The sequence below is a fragment of the Octopus bimaculoides genome, chromosome 4, assembly GCF_001194135.2.
Source record: "Octopus bimaculoides isolate UCB-OBI-ISO-001 chromosome 4, ASM119413v2, whole genome shotgun sequence".
Classification (NCBI taxonomy): Eukaryota; Metazoa; Mollusca; class Cephalopoda; order Octopoda; family Octopodidae; genus Octopus; species Octopus bimaculoides.
The window spans coordinates 131906195-131920103 of NC_068984.1; the positions used below are offsets into that span (position 1 = coordinate 131906195).

Sequence of the window (13909 nt, forward strand, 5' to 3'; positions counted from 1 at the left end):
TATTTTGCAGAGAAAAGTGTAGGTGGCTAGCTGTGAACTCAAACTCACATCCTCGTGATTACATGTCACGATGCTTTGACCGATTAAGCTAAACTACCCACTACAAATTCCTCTGCAAATTAAGATATATAAATCTCGCTTTATGAGACGCTCTCATATGTTAAATTCAAATTACGACAAACGTATTGTCGTAATTTGAATTTGTAATAATAATCCTTTCTACTGTAGGCACAAGGCCTGAAATTTTTAGGGGAGGGGATAGATGATTAAATTGACCCAGTAGTCAACTGGTACTTTTTTTTTTTTTTTCAATCAATCCTGAAAGGACAAAAGGCAAAGTAGACCTCAATGGAATCGGAACTCCGAACAGAAAGACAAACAAAACGCTGCTAAGCATTTTGTCCAGCATGCTAATGATTTTGCAATAAGTATATTAATTAAAACATTGATCTCTAACTTGAGCACAAGGCCATACATGGGAAGAGGAAGGAGGCAGTTAATAATTGATTGCATCTATCCCACCCAACCCCCAGCAGATTACCGGGAAGTACTTATTTCATTGACCCAAGGAAGATGGAAGATGAAAGGCAAAAGTCAATCTTGATAGAATTTCAACACAGAACAAAGGGTCATAACTAAATACTGCATAGCATTTAGTTTGACACTAACAGTTCTGACAAAATCATCCACTGCCCAAATAGTAGAAGTAGTAATAATAATGATGATGATGATGAAGATGATGGTTTTTAATATAAGCGCAAAGCCTGAAATTTGGAGGAGGGGAACAGTTGATACTAGTGACTCCAGTACTTGACTACTTTTATTTTATTGACCCTGGAGGAAATGAAAGGCAAATTTGACCTCGGTGGGATTCGAACTCAAAATGTAGAGAGCCAGAACTAATACTGCAAGGCAGTTTGTCCAAAGCTCTAATGATTCTGCCAACCCACCGCCCTTAATAATAATTGTAATAATAATAATAACCGTAATTATAATCTTTTATGAAAGATTAGTTATCAAAAACCAAGCATAATTTTGGTGGTAGCAAAAACTTGTTTGAAAAATCCAACATAGTAATTGAAGAGATGGAAAAGAAATAGACAACAGGGTCACTATTGTAAATATATTTTAATATTTTTTTTCCATTCTACTGAACCACCGGAGACAGTATTTAGAGTTTATATAAACTGTTCAACTGTCTTCTGAATAGCCAGTAATACCCAGAACAAACATCCTTTCAACCAATCAAATTTCTATTAATATAAGAGATAGACCACCTATACACCCACACAAATTTGCAGTAACAGCACTCTGTAAACAGAAGGGGGTCGGTAACACCACTTTGTAACAGAAGATGAAAAGAAAAAAAAAAAAATCCTTCAAAAGTTAATTATATATACAAGCTAAATTCCTCACCCTAAAATGTTTTGTAAAATGAACTTGATTGGTCCATGTCAATTAAAAACCAGTTTTTATCTGGTGCAACACTCCCATAATCCAAGACATTTCAGTAAATTTGTTGCCAACTTTCTGCAGAAGAAATCAAACGATATTGTGACTTACTAATATAAGAGCATTTTTATCAAACCCCCAAATTCATAAATTGCTAATCAAGTAATTGTTTTAGTGAAGTTAAAAAAATATTTAAATGACCAGCTTATGTATGGTTAAAAAAAAAATCACATAATTATCACTAACAATGATCCCAATATAGGATAGGATCGTTGTTTAGCCCTAGGTCAGTCCCTAATGAGTAGAAATATGATGAAAGGCATAGCAGCTATGATGATACTGTCTTTTTGTGCGTCCTGATGGAGATTTGGCTGATATATTTAGCAGGTCTAGGAAACTATATAGAGGCTCCTTCATTGGATCACAGTTACTAATGGTCTCTTCAAAAATGATCACAAAGCAGTAATTAATGAGTACACTAAATAATTAACAACCAAGTTAATATTACAACTTCTAACTTTTCCTTTTTTTATACCAACTTGCCTGAAACTACCCATAGTTTAATGAAAGTGTAGTGAGACTTAGGATATGAACCTAATTCTCTAAATTATCAGGCCATCCGCATACATTTGTCATGTGCATGTTTTATTTATCAACTAATTGTCTTGCAGGAGATTATGTCACAAAGTTAGAACAAAAGTGTATGTCCTTGAAATTTGTGAGCTTTTCTCTAGTGATAAGCAAAGCCCTTTGAAGATCAAACGCAGTGTTGAGGGCAATTTAAAAATGCAAACCTCAACTTTTGCCAAACAAGCCAGAACAATCACAGAAGTTGAGACCCACCAGAGAGCAACACATGATTCTTGGTACTTGTGTGACAATGTTAGGAAGAATCATTTGACTACCATAGATTCATTTTCCTCAAGTCTCCCCATAGAGATCAAGGGCAGAGCCTTGAGGACCTTTTGATAAACTCACATCCTGAATTTTGATTCAAGACCAATTTTTTCCTGTCCCTTGAGTAATGACCATAGAATTTAGACACTATGAAAAGTTGATTCTTATATCCAAAGTATCTCTACAAGTGAGTATCTGAAAATCCATGTGTACACACACACACACACACACACACATTGCAATTTAATTTGTGTAAATGTTAATACAGATATTTTCCCTATCTTTCCATTTGTTTTCTCTCCTCATTCCTTTCTGTAGAACAGTGTAGGCTTGAAATGTCAAAGATTCTTCCATTTTTTTTCTGAGTTCCCTCACCTAGGGAACAATAAACATATGGAAAGAGGGGGAAAATGTATCCATATTAACGTTTGTATGTGTATGTATGTATGTCTATGTATATATATATATATGTCTAATTTGTGCATACAAACACACACACACACACATACATAGAGCCTTTCTTTAAATAAATATATTACAAAATGTTTGCAAGTTTTGTTCCTGTTTACAACACATGCAGCCCAGCCCAAACCATAATAATCTCTCACTCACCACAACCAGGCAACTATCCACGAGACAAAGGTGGCCCAATGCAAACAAGCTATCTTACCACAACATACTGGTGACCCCAACTAGAAAAGTATAGCACTTCACTGATGGATCATGGATTATTCCTCTGTACAGACTGGAGAAAGCCTATGCTGTTAAAATCTCCATGGAAATTCAGGAGGCTATAGAGGAAGCTGTCCATTTGACTGGATTTTCTCTTGGAAACATAGGTCTTCCAAGCTTTTTTTGCTGTGGCAGCGGTAGGTAAATAATATTCAATGAATCCTAACTTCAAAAGACTCATCACAGGAATAGACATGTTTGTAAAAACAATTCAAGATGATCTGCTTGCTGGAATCAGACCTGGTTACTTGTCAATATGATACAAAGACTGTGCTACATTAGGAGTACTGAGATTTGCTTCAAAGGTCAAAGGTTACAGTCCCAAGACAATGAAGAGATGTCTTTTTTTTTTCATAAGAACATCGTACTAGGAGTAAGAACCATCTTTAGTTCTGATGAGGAAATTGATGTTTGACCATTACTTACCATATTATCAATCAATGGAAATAGAGCCAAGTTCACCATTTTCCATCACAGAAAATAATTATTTTACAATGCAGATGGCCTTACAAGGGGAGAGAAGAGCCTCAAATGCAATCTAATTAGATGGAGTAGATTATGAAATAGTGGTTATAACAATTCATCTACTAATAATAACTGATTCTGCGAAAGGTGTAACCACATGTTTTTCCAATAATGAAGTAGAAAGAGAATTCACAGAACTGAAGGACCTGAAATGACTGCTGATACAGACATTTTAGATGCAGGTAAACCCTAATCAGGAGATCTAGAATTAGATGTAAATGAGATCTGGAGAAGGTGAAAGTTCAATGAAAGTAATACTTAGACAAGAGGCAAAGGCCCTTTTACACAGGGTTTCATTCAAGACAAAAATCATTGGAAACTTCTTGGTCAAAAGTTAAAAGAGTTGGTTGCTTTTGCAGGAGATTACACCACAAAAGTGAATGTCCATGAGATTTGTGCACTTTTCTCGAATGATAAGCAAAGCCCTCAAAGATCAAGTGCAGAGTGTCAAGGGCAACTGAAGAACACAGACCTCAACTTTTGCCAAGCAAGCTGGAACAAGCACAGAGGTTGAGCAACTCTCTAGAGAGCAGCACATGATTCTTGGTGCCTGTGCGACCATGTTATGAAGAATCCTTTGTCTTTAGAGCACATCTTTATGTAAGTACCATAAACTCCATTTCCTCACCTCTTGCCACACACATCAAGGGCAGTACATAGGAGAGTTCTAGATAAACTCACATCTCAATATTCATTGAAGACCAATTCATTCCAGTCTCTTGAGTAAACCACTAATGACTGTAGAATTTAGATACCATGAAAAGTCAATCCTTATCCTAAGTCACTACCAGTGACTCTCTAAAAATCTATGTACGCTATATATGTGTATGTGAATTTATATATATACACACACACACAGACACATGACTGCAGCTGCATGGCTGAAATGAATAAAAGAATATGTATGCGTGTGTGTGCATAGCCTATCATTAAATAAATTTATTACAAAAAGGCTCACAACTCATTTCCTGATAACAACACCTGCAACCCAGCCCAATCTATATTAATCTCACATCACAACAACCCAATGCAAACAAGCTATCTTACCAAGACATCATGATAAAAGAAAACTGCCTGGTTTAAAGTCATTTATACAACTTTCAACCCTTTTGATACCAACCTGCCCGAGATTTCCCTTAGTTTTATGATACAAAAACTGCTTGTTTTAAAGACTGCTTAAATTTAAACCTATCATAATTATATGGAAGAATTATATAAGCTGAAGTCCACAGAGAAAAGTTGGTTTATTTTACTAAATGTTCCAAACTATTATTTTTAAAATTAACTAAAACACATGGACAGTGTATTTTACAAAAGGCTTAATTCACCGACAATTATTGTACAAGCGAAAGTCAGTGATGGGAGGAAGGTATTGGCGTTAATACCTATTGCAGATATGTAGAGGAAAATGATTAATTAAAAGAGGGCACATGTGTGAGGAGGATCATTGCTGTTTTGTGTGGGCGTCAGAACCCTAATCTAACAGATTGGGTAGGCAAAAGTTTCTGTTCCCTTGTCTTCTTACCTTGAAATTGGTAATATCAAAAATTTATTTTATATGGAATATTTGTAAAAGAAAGAAAAAAAAAAACCTAAAACAAATTATTCCGTTTTAGTTCCAGAGATGGGAGAGAAAAACTTGCACAGGGGCACAGAGAGACAGACACTTGGAATATGGAGGAAACAAAAAAAAAAAAAAAAAAAAAAGTAAACTGAAATTTAAGCAAAAAAAATTCAAATTGATAAAAATAGAATTGGAAAGAGGAAGGAGGGGGATGACAATAAAAGTGGGACCTGTTTGTGTTAAGGATTTGTTTTTCTAAAAAAAAAATTAAAAGTCAAATAAAAACAACATAATAAAGCTGTCCATGAGAAACACTGTAACAATTTCTCAAAAGAATAGCTACAAGTTATTTATAAACCTTAAAGAACTGGTCAGTCAGATGTCCAGAGTCTTGAGCGCTTACCATAGGAAGCATATAGCAATCAAGGCAGATTGGTAAATGCAATAATCAATCACGTTACCAACATCCCACTGTGAAATCATGATCAAACACCAGCTGTGTTCTGTGTATTGCTGCTACGTGAGCGAACTATCAGATGTTAGACAATGTCAAAGAGTAAACTTCACCTCTTGATTAGAATTTTGTCTTTGAAGCGATTCAGTTTTGGGGAAATCTATCTCCACATAGGTCAGAGGTGAAACACTTTTTTCTTCAGCACCAGAAGAATGGCGACTTTTAATGGAATTTGGAGACTTCTGGTGAAGGTCTGAACATTCTGTTAGTGTTTCTGTTGAGCTCAATTCAAGAGAAGCATAGTTCAGTTCCGTCTCACAGCTTGAGCTATGTTTTAAAGAAGACAGAGGGTTGCCTGTTATGGGTGGAATCAAACAAACTTCTGTATAGCTGTGACGGCCCTGCAGTCCCAAACTCTCAGACTTTTTCGGTTGTGCCGAGTCAGAAGCAATACTTGAACAACTGTTGTTTTTTGTCATGAAAGACTGTTCAGAGGAGTGGCTGTCACTTTTGGAGGATCTGAAACATTCCCCATCACTTTTCTTTGAAGGCCTTCGCTCAACATTAACAAAACTTTCTGAATTCTCTGCCGTGTGGTTAGACTGGTCTAATATTTTCATGTTAGACATCATTTCGGAGCACTGATTAACATTTCTATCTTCCTGTCGGCTTTCATCTGAACCAGTTTCACTAACATTTTTGGGAACCTCAGAGAGTTTTTCTTGAGAAAGAACTGGATTGGGATTCCCCAATCTTGTCGATTCCTTTTCACTGGAAGAAATCTCATCTGTATCTACCAGCCAACTACTCTGCCTCAAGGGTTTCTTATATGTCTGCTCTTCATGGCAGTTTGACCATGACATTGGGTTCAAAGGTTTCTCATTTCTACCTGGTGCTTGACCGAATGACAAATTAAAATACTCTGCATTTTCAGTTTCAGTTGGACAACTGATAGGAGAGGTTGATGTTGAGGCAGATTTTGCATGCAATGAAGTGGAAGTTGTCTTACAAGAGTCTATGGAAGGTGCTGTATATTGGGCAAAACTAGATGCAGCAGGTGGGGAGTAAAGGTCAGTTTTCACAGGCATTGATGAATGTCGTTTGTGAATCACTTTCATAGTATCACGATTACATCTTTTTGTACTTTGAAGGTTATCGTTGCAAGAAGTGGAAAGACTTTGTATATATTCAATGCCCGAAGGAACAGTACATGGAGCAGATGAAGGCTCGTGTCTGTATTGCTGTCTGGGGTCAAACACAACGTAAGGCTCAATTTCAGCAGCTTTTGCTTTTTCACAGTTGAAAGGAAAAGAATTTGAGAAAAATGGATCAAAATTAGAACTGAACATACTCTGAGGCCTTTTGGCATCAGACTTTCCCAATATAATGTCACTGTCAAATTTCTCTTTCCGAGAAGTGCAGCTATCATTTACTTTTTTAGAAAGTGTATCATTGTCATATTTTTTCATGGCATTGCTTGCGTTGTAAGAGAGTTCAATATAGGCATCTTCTACATCAGAAGGCTTTTCTTTATGGTTTCGAAGCCCATAACTAGGGCAAGAAATGTTACTTTCATCATATGGGGGCCTGATCGGTTTGGGAAAATCCATGTTAAAATAAGGATCCCCAGCACTTTCCTGCTTACGAAGGGTTGCCAATGCCTGAGACCTGTTATCATGAGAGACACTCTTTGTGCGTCTAACACCCAAATCAGATGGGACACGTTCAGTTTTAGAACGTAGACTTAGCCTTTCTGAAAACCCTGAGTGCGTACATGGTACATACCGATCGACATCTTTGTGCCAACTATTACTACCTGAGTCTGATTCATCATCAGAATTAGATTTTATATGAGAAACTACCTTGTCAGGAACAGGCCCTGGTTTAAGGGAGTGATCAGTTTTCCTTTGTCCATAATACTTATCAAATGGGTAACATTGACAGCTGGAATATTCTCCCAGGCTCATTGACATCACAGGTGAGTTAGTTTTCATATTAATTACATCACACACAGGTGAATGTTTTGGACTGGATGAGAAACCAGTCATCTCCAGGTAAGTTGACATTTCTCCACCTGTATTTGACATGGAACTTACTGGAAGATGTGCGTGAAAAGATTTAGACATGCTCCCTTTATTCTTCCCCATCTCTATGGCATCGTTGTTCTTTTTACTGTGGTATTTCCAATGTGTGCCATCAGGGCCAGGTAAGAAAGCTAATGAATAAGGATCCTTTTGTAAAGATTCCTGGGACATTTTGCGAAGAAGTTCTTCTGAAGTAGTTCTTACCGATTCAAAAGAGCTCCGTTTAAAGCACCTTGAGCTGTGACTAGACGATCTTGGACGATGACCCTGAGTCAAAGATTTTCCCAAGCTGGACGCTCTTGGCCTGCATCCATAGCTATCACTAGCTGTGCGAGGACGACCAAATTCCAACTCGGAAAAATCAGAATCTTCCGACTTGTATGAGCCACAAGGTGGACTGTTGGAAGGAAGCGAGTGATTGGATGATGTGTTGGAGGACTTTTGTTTCTGTGAGATCAGATGTGGGGCACTGGAACATCGACTGTTATCCATCATTCCTAACATAGCTAGTTTTGCATCACAACCTTGTGGCTTCAACACCGTCTTTGGTTGAGGTTTGCATCCAACTGAATAAGAACGTTTTGGTATATCCTTCTCAACAGATATAGTCTCATCAGATATCAGATAACTGTGACCACGATTAGGACGTAAGCTGCTGCTACCTTTGGGACTGTGGCCAGGTGGAGTCATTTGGAGATAATGTTCTTCTGGGCCTGCAGAAAATAAGAGAGAAGAGTCAGTGGTGATAGTTGTTCTGATGGTAGAAGGGACAGTAATAGGTTTAATGACAATAAGAAACACACACAACATACATACACATCACATAAACACATACACACACACATGTGCAAGCACACAAACACACAACACACAAACATACAACACAATTTTTTTCCATAAAAAATACAAAATACCACTTACTTCCACTTTCTTTAACAGTGGGTAAACTTGTGCCTGTAGGCCCCATATCAACATAGGGAGCGTCATTGACTGGACTACTAGCCTGAGGGGAGAGTTGCTGTTGTTGCTGCTGCTGTTGAGGTGTCTGCTGTGGCACAGAAACCGCTTTACCTGGCTCCATCATCACATAAGAACTTACATCACCGCCATAGTCTAAAAGAAAGCCAGGAAAACTCACGTCAGCATGGTTTAGTAGTACAAGAGGCAGGTTCATTGCTAGTTTCTTTTTTTCTTTATGCTAACACACTTCACTTAGTTGGAATATATTATTATCATTATTATTATTATTATTATCTAACGCCCATTTTCTAGGCTGGAACGGGTTGGATGGTTTGACATAATCCTGTGAACTGCAAGGTTGCTTTGTGCTCCATTTCAGCTTTGGTATGGTTTCTGTGGCTGGAAGCTCTAAGCCAACCAATTTACAGTGTGCATGTGCAGTGGGTACTTTTTTTTTCACGCAATTGGCACAAATGAGATTGCCAAGTAATCTCATTAGCAAGACAAAAAGAATAAGGAATGGGGAAAAAGCTCCTTTGAGTTAGTGGGGAGAGCAGGGAGGGGCTCTGAGAGGGAGAAGAGACAGCTTTATATCAAGGACACGAAGTGTCTCACTATAGAGAAGATACATAAGATGGTAATGATGGGGTGCTAGAGAAAACCTCAGTAAGAGATGAACAGCAAATAAAATAAATGTGACACTGCAACATCCATTTCTCTGCGTACTTCAAAATAAAACTAAATCAGTTTTTGACTTAAGTTAAAAGAAACTGATATGAGTACAAAGCCAGAGACGTAAATAGTTTATTCGGAGGCCACAATGGCTCCCCTCCCCCCCACCTCACTTCTTCCATCAGTCACAAGGTCCCTAAAAAGGACATGAGCACTTTCGTTCCTCTTGGCTAAAAGAAAAAAATACACATATACACACACAGAGATTTGCATGCGTGCGTGTGTGTGTGCCCGCACGCGTGCCTGTGTTTTATATACTTCTAAAATTGTCACAGGATCCCATATTCCAAGTGAAAAGTAGAGTCAACTAAATCTAAGATCAATACTTCACAGATACCTATTTTATTCACCCTGAAAGGATTAATGGCAAAGTCAACTTTGGCAGGTTTTGAATTCAAAATACAAAGGGACATAACTGAATATCACTAGAAATTTTGTCAGGTACTCCAACATATATATCACATACAAACTCATGCACGTATTCATTTTTAGTGTCTACTTTTCCATGTTTCTCATACACACACATCAGTGGCAATAACTTTAGTATTAATAATTTGTACAGTCAAAGAAGGGTGTACTCAATGCTAAGGTAAGTACAGTGCATTTATAGTTGAAATTCAAAAGATGGTCAACATAGGTCAAGTTAAGCAGACTTATTAGATGTGAGTTACCTCGTTCACTTTTCTGTGAGCCGGGTGATAGGTCCATACATGCATCATAACTATCTGTCATCTCAGAGGCTGTGGTAGATGCACTCGGTTGGAAGTTAATATAATTTTCAAACTGCCCTGTTTCTCCCCAGTTAGAACCAGCTGAACCTAAAAAATTGAAGACATTAGTTACAACTGTTAGATAATTCAATAATGTTGGAGAGAGAGGATGGGGCAGAAACACGGTATGGTAGAGAGAATGAGAGAGAGGAGGAACAAACATGAACACCTGCACACTCAGTGAGAGACAGCATGACAAAGTGATAGAGGGACAGAGACCAGGATGCAGTATGAACTTACCATATTGTTCAGGTGTTGAAGGAGTAGAGGACTGGTCGCCAGGATGCATTGGGACGTAGTCTTCTATATAACTGCCTCGTAAACTGTCTGGTGTTGGGACACTACTGCGACAACGGTAAGACCTACGTAAGAGAAACAGGAGAGAAAACAATACAAATAAGGTCTGTGACACTTCTTGGAACCCCTGTATTAAGTGAGGTCATATTTTTGGGAAGAGCTAATAACAGGGATCGTGGTCTTTTCAGTTTGAATCTCCTTATCCAATTTTTTTGTTTAAGAGAAATTTTATATAGATCTAGTTTGGAAAAAATAAAAAAAATTTTTTTTATCACGTAAAATGTGAGTGTGAGTGTGTGCGCGCGCGCACGCACACACACACACACACCTACAAGAATACACATTAAATCGAATCGATGAATAGAGTTATCTCCCCTGCAAGAACCAAGGTAGGTAACTCATGTAAAACACAGCTGGTTTACATTTCCTTCTATCTTTATTGCTTTTAGCAGTGGCATAATTGTTTACTTGAGGCAATTACAGAGATTATAGAATTAAAATGAATCAGAGGAATTCAAATGGAAGGATCTTTGAAGTGTTAAGATATACTACTAACACCGCACTAATTTAATCAATACAGCCATATGACAACAATAAATGGCCCAACGGACATAAAAAAGAAAATATGGTTCAGACAGGGAAGAGGAAATTCCATGACTTTTTGAACGAACTGTTTGAGGGAAAGAAAACATGATTGTAAGGTTACTGCAATAGGCAGCAGTACGTTAATATAACGAGAGCTGGTCTGAATACGTTGCAAAAGAGTGGACTTCACAAAAGGAACTGGTGTTAATCTAGGCAGTGAATTAGATCACCTTAGAATATTTACAGTTAATCTGGCAAAAACAGCTATGGGCCAGCCTATACAGCCACAAAAAGATAGCAGTTGTTGTTCAGCCAATAAGATCACAAAAAGGCAGCAGTTATTGGTCATCCTGTAGCCTACAAAGAACAGCTATAGGCCATCCTGAACGATCACATGAAGATAACAGGTTTGTCAGTCTATACAGACACACTAACACAAGCTTTGTATCAGCCAGACAAGAACAGTTTATATAACAGCTTATATAACCACATGTACAGAAAACAATAGTACAAGGTCAACAAGAAAACCTCTGAATGTTTTGTTGTCTTAGGGAACGATGGTCACGTTAAAATATATGACTAGAGAAACAAAATGAAATGGTTGCAGCTGGATCACCTTTGATAAAGGCTGACCGGGGGTAAACAGTTATTAAAAAAAAAAAAAAAAAAACTACTTACCCAATAGGAATTTCCACAGCTGGACTTGAGGCACAACTTTCAGCGGAATAACTGCTACGAGATCCATGGGATTCGGTGCTGTCAGAACGTAACCTGTGTCCTACATGTGGGTAATAGTCATAATGACTAAAAGAGAGAGAGAAAGAAGCAATGAGAATTTAACACCAATAAAATGTATGAAAGAAGTTAGGTGATTGTCTGATACAAAAACCAAGGCTATAATAGAATTTAGCATACATAAATATATCATCGTTATATACATATATACAAATTTACTTGGGTTATAAAGAAGAGCATTGTAAAAGAAAAAATGCTGAAACTAAGATGAGGTAACAGCAACGACAGCATACATTCCTTATATTTCATATAGACATGCCACAACAAAAATATATTCCCCAACAAGACCCAGATCAAAGTCTACTCACCTGAAGTATAATTTCTTAATCAATGTAGCATGCATTCCATGCATGTATACAAGGTAACCCCCAACACAAATTTGTCATTGTCAGCCTCGCTTTTGATTACATTGTCATCTACCTCAATTTTGTCATTGTCACCTTTAAATGACATCACTTAGGGATAGAACAAATTTCTTTTTTTATGAACGGACATTAACATGAGTGGTTATCTGCTGCAGAATTGTAACAAAATGAAATCATCAAAAATTTTTGTTAAGGATTACAAGTTTTGCATAATAAAAATTGTTGCACCTTACATTACCATATATATATCATCATCATTGTTTAACGTCCGCTTTCCATGCTAGCATGGGTTGGACGATTTGACTGAGGACTGGCAAGCCAGAAGGCTGCACCAGGCTCCAATCTGATCTGGCAGAGTTTCTACAGCTGGATGCCCTTCCTAACGCCAACCACTCTGAGAGTGTAGTCGGTGCTTTTACGTGCCAGTCACAAAAAGGTGTTTTTACGTGCCACCTGCACGGGAGCCAGTCCAGCGGCAACGACCTTGCTCGAATGATTTTATATGTATATATATATATATATATATATATACACACACACACACATTTAGTAGTATATTAGCTGCAAAACTACACACTATACAATATGTATGTATGTATACAGCTGTATAAGGAAGTGCTGATCTAACTGTGGAGGGAACTTGTGGAGGAGGTAGACCCAGGAAGACATGGAATGAGGAGGTGAAGTCAGACCTTTGGATGTTAAGTCTCACAGAGGTGATATCTAGTCACCGAGACCTTTGGCACTCTGTTGTGCTTGAGAAGACATGCCAAGCCAAATGAAACTGAAGTCGTGGCTAGTGTCAGTGACATGTAAAAGGCACCTACTCTAAGGAGTGGTTGGCATTAGGAAGGGTATCCAACCATAGTAACCAAGCCAAAACAGACTGGAGCCTGGTGCAGTTCTCTGGCTTACCCATGGAAAACTGAATTAAGTGCAATGATTTTATTTTTATCATACAAAACTTGTAACCAAGCACAAAACCTATTAATGTTCACATTTTTTTACAATTATGTATCAAGTAATCACAGATGTTGATGCCTGTTCATAAAAATTTGCTCTCTTACAGTGATGACATTTAAGTCAACGATGATGAAACCCAAAATAGGTGGCAACTGTGACATAAGATAATGAAACTGAGGCAGACAACAATGGTTGACATTGATCAGATTGGGATTTGATATTGACAAACCTGAGGGGGAAACCCTGTAATCTAAATATCATTATGACATGCCCTATATATCAAGCTATTACAATGCAACAAACACCACAATATCCAAATTTTATTCAGTATATGTTCACTGTTTGTACTTCCTATGGTTTTTGCTAATGAATTTCCAATAAAATATATTGCATTTTTCATGTACTAAAATATATGTATTTGCAATACACACAGATTATATATATATATATATATATATATATATATATACAAGAATAAGGGCAGGGAATCGTCAATTAGTAATAGAATTAATAATGAACAATTTTGCCAAGTAGTTCAGTATGAAAAAAACCTTTATCGGTAAAATCATTTATCATCGTAAATATACAGGGATTAGCATTGAGTTGCTTCTCCAACATACTGAAAATTTAGAAATAGCAGTCAAAAAACTACTGATTCTAAACTACAAATTTAGAGAAAAATTTGTAGTTTAGAATCAGTAGTTTTTTGACTGCTATTTCTAAATTTTCAGTAT

At 37.3% G+C, this 13909-nt stretch overlaps 1 protein-coding gene across 2 annotated transcripts in view; it reads right to left on the bottom strand.

The window, feature by feature from the left end:
• Positions 1–265: 265 nt before the first annotated feature.
• Positions 266–13909, bottom strand: part of LOC106876466 (uncharacterized) — a 92224-nt gene continuing 78580 nt past the window's right edge. For both annotated transcript variants that reach the window (XM_052967503.1, XM_052967502.1), the window contains 5 exons: positions 11731–11856; positions 10411–10532; positions 10072–10218; positions 8630–8821; positions 266–8421 (listed from right to left, as the gene is read on the bottom strand). In XM_052967503.1, coding sequence (XP_052823463.1) covers positions 5720–8421; positions 8630–8821; positions 10072–10218; positions 10411–10532; positions 11731–11856 — 3289 coding nt within the window. In that variant the 3' untranslated portion in view covers positions 266–5719. The remainder of the gene's footprint in view (positions 8422–8629; positions 8822–10071; positions 10219–10410; positions 10533–11730; positions 11857–13909) is intronic.